This window comes from Phalaenopsis equestris, unplaced genomic scaffold, assembly GCF_001263595.1.
Source record: "Phalaenopsis equestris unplaced genomic scaffold, ASM126359v1 Scaffold197338, whole genome shotgun sequence".
In the NCBI taxonomy this organism is placed as follows: Eukaryota; Viridiplantae; Streptophyta; class Magnoliopsida; order Asparagales; family Orchidaceae; genus Phalaenopsis; species Phalaenopsis equestris.
The window spans coordinates 1-2,032 of NW_018217287.1; the positions used below are offsets into that span (position 1 = coordinate 1).

Genomic DNA, 2,032 nt, shown 5'->3' on the forward strand with positions numbered 1-2,032 from the left:
AAAAGGTCTCTAGGAGAAGGATCACAATGTTCTAAGTCTAAGATGTTGAATATTGAGGCCTTTCTAAATGTTATTTATGCTTGATCTGTTGATGGTAGAAAGTTAATCTCATGATATTGTATCTCTTTGGAATAAGCAAGAAACAGATTATCATGGCAAGGTCAAATGCTAAAGCAAAAAATTCATCCATGTCTCATTCTACATGCAAAATGACGTGCGTAAAAAACTTTTGGGAGAGTTTGGGTTACCTATTAATTGGCCTATTATTCTATATTGCCGTTATCATACCACCATTTACATTGCCAATATCAATTTTTTATAAGTGAACTGCACATTTTTAAGTAGATTATCATTTCATATGAGCTGCGCTGCCTTCCAAGAAAATTGTTACTTATATCTCCCATTCAGAACTAATGATAAATATCCTAACAAAGGCTCTAGGGTATCTGATCTTTTCTCTTTTTTGTTAGAAGTCGGAGTTATAACATATTTGTGCTCCAATTTTAGGTGGAGTGTTGTTGAATCAAGCAGTACTGAAAAAATATATAGGGCCTAATACCGAAAAAGCAATCATATGTAATTTCAATCTTTGGACTTGGGGTTTTTTATCTCTTATTTCTTTTAATTGTATCTTCATGTATGCTTATTTATAGGTGTCACTCATTCAATCGGTGAAATAGAAATACCTTTCTTCTCAACACACAAACAAGCACACACGCACCCCTATATGTATATATATATAGGTTCATGCCACCTATTAATAGGCTTGGCTGTACTTGATTTTTGATTGAATGATTTGAGTTTATTTTTGGCCAGCCTCGGGTCGGATAGTTTCAATATAGGATCATTAAAATTCTACTCTTGCTAGAGAAATACCCAGGTTGTTTCCTCCAAATAATAGATATATGGAAACTATTAGACAATAAAAATTTGAAAAAACACAGGATATGCAGATATAATCTTTTTGGCTCGTCTCTTGACTAGTTCGGCATACATTTGTTGCCTAAGCATGCGTACTTCATATCATTGCTCCTGGTTTTGAAGTTTGCTGATGTTATTTGAGCTTGTTTTTCTAATAAGTTGATCTTCTATTAGGACCTTTTTTAAATTATGCTTTCATACTGCCACATCTTTTAAAAAGCTAATGGTATGAATTATGAGGAAGATATCAGATGAGTGTGGCAATATTTTAAATTTGTTTACCGTTGATTGTGTTTTCTTCATTTATTAGGAGTTTTTTTTTTCAGATTGCATTATTTTTTAATTATTTCTTGTATATTCTTGCAGAACTAAGCTTAGTTTTACAAGATGGTCTGCTGATTGGAAATCAGCTACAGGACTATTTGAACAGGCTGGTTGGTATAGAAATGAAAATTCGTCTCTTGATGGATTGACTTCCGAACTTTAATTTTCATTTCTTCTGCTTAAGCTATTGGTTTCAGGACGAGGAAAGATAATTTGAAGGCGAAGGAAGCATTTGAGAAGGCTTCAAAAGGCCAAGAAATGATATCATCGTATCCTGTTGAGTATTTTATCTTGTTAAAAATGAGCATATTAGTTGTTGTCCTTGATGAACTTCCATAGGCCTTGGGATGCCGCCAAACATATGGAATCTGCTGGTGCTTTAGCTAAGGATCTTAACAGCTGGAATGAGGTTTCTGACCTTTACAAGAGGGCATCGGAGTTATATATGGAATGTGGAAGATCACAACCGGCTTCAGATGCACTTGCAAAAGGTGCTCGGTATGTGAACATTTTATTGTAATTTTTTTTGCCTTAATTAATGAGACTGGAAATTTTTTAGAGAATTCATTTTCATTTATTTACTTTTATATTTAAAGTGCTTTGGAAGATGTTCAACCAGAGGAAGCTATTCGGTTGTACAATGATGCCTGTGGGATTTTGGAAGAGGATGGGAAAGAACAAATGGCTTTTGAGCTATATCGTGCTGTCACAAGCATTTACATTAAACTTGAGAAGTAAGTGGATTCTCATGGCTTATTCTTCATACATATATATATATATATATATA

The 2,032-nt window shown here is 33.7% G+C and overlaps 1 protein-coding gene across 1 annotated transcript; it reads left to right on the top strand.

Moving 5' to 3' along the window:
* Positions 1–1,287: 1,287 nt before the first annotated feature.
* On the top strand, positions 1,288–1,979 carry LOC110035333 (gamma-soluble NSF attachment protein; the record flags this gene model as incomplete). Its single annotated transcript, XM_020739566.1, is given in 4 exon segments — positions 1,288–1,355; positions 1,430–1,514; positions 1,585–1,743; positions 1,842–1,979. Coding segments are annotated over 4 exon segments (450 nt in total), but the record flags the coding sequence as incomplete, so codon positions are not given.
* Positions 1,980–2,032: the final 53 nt, after the last annotated feature.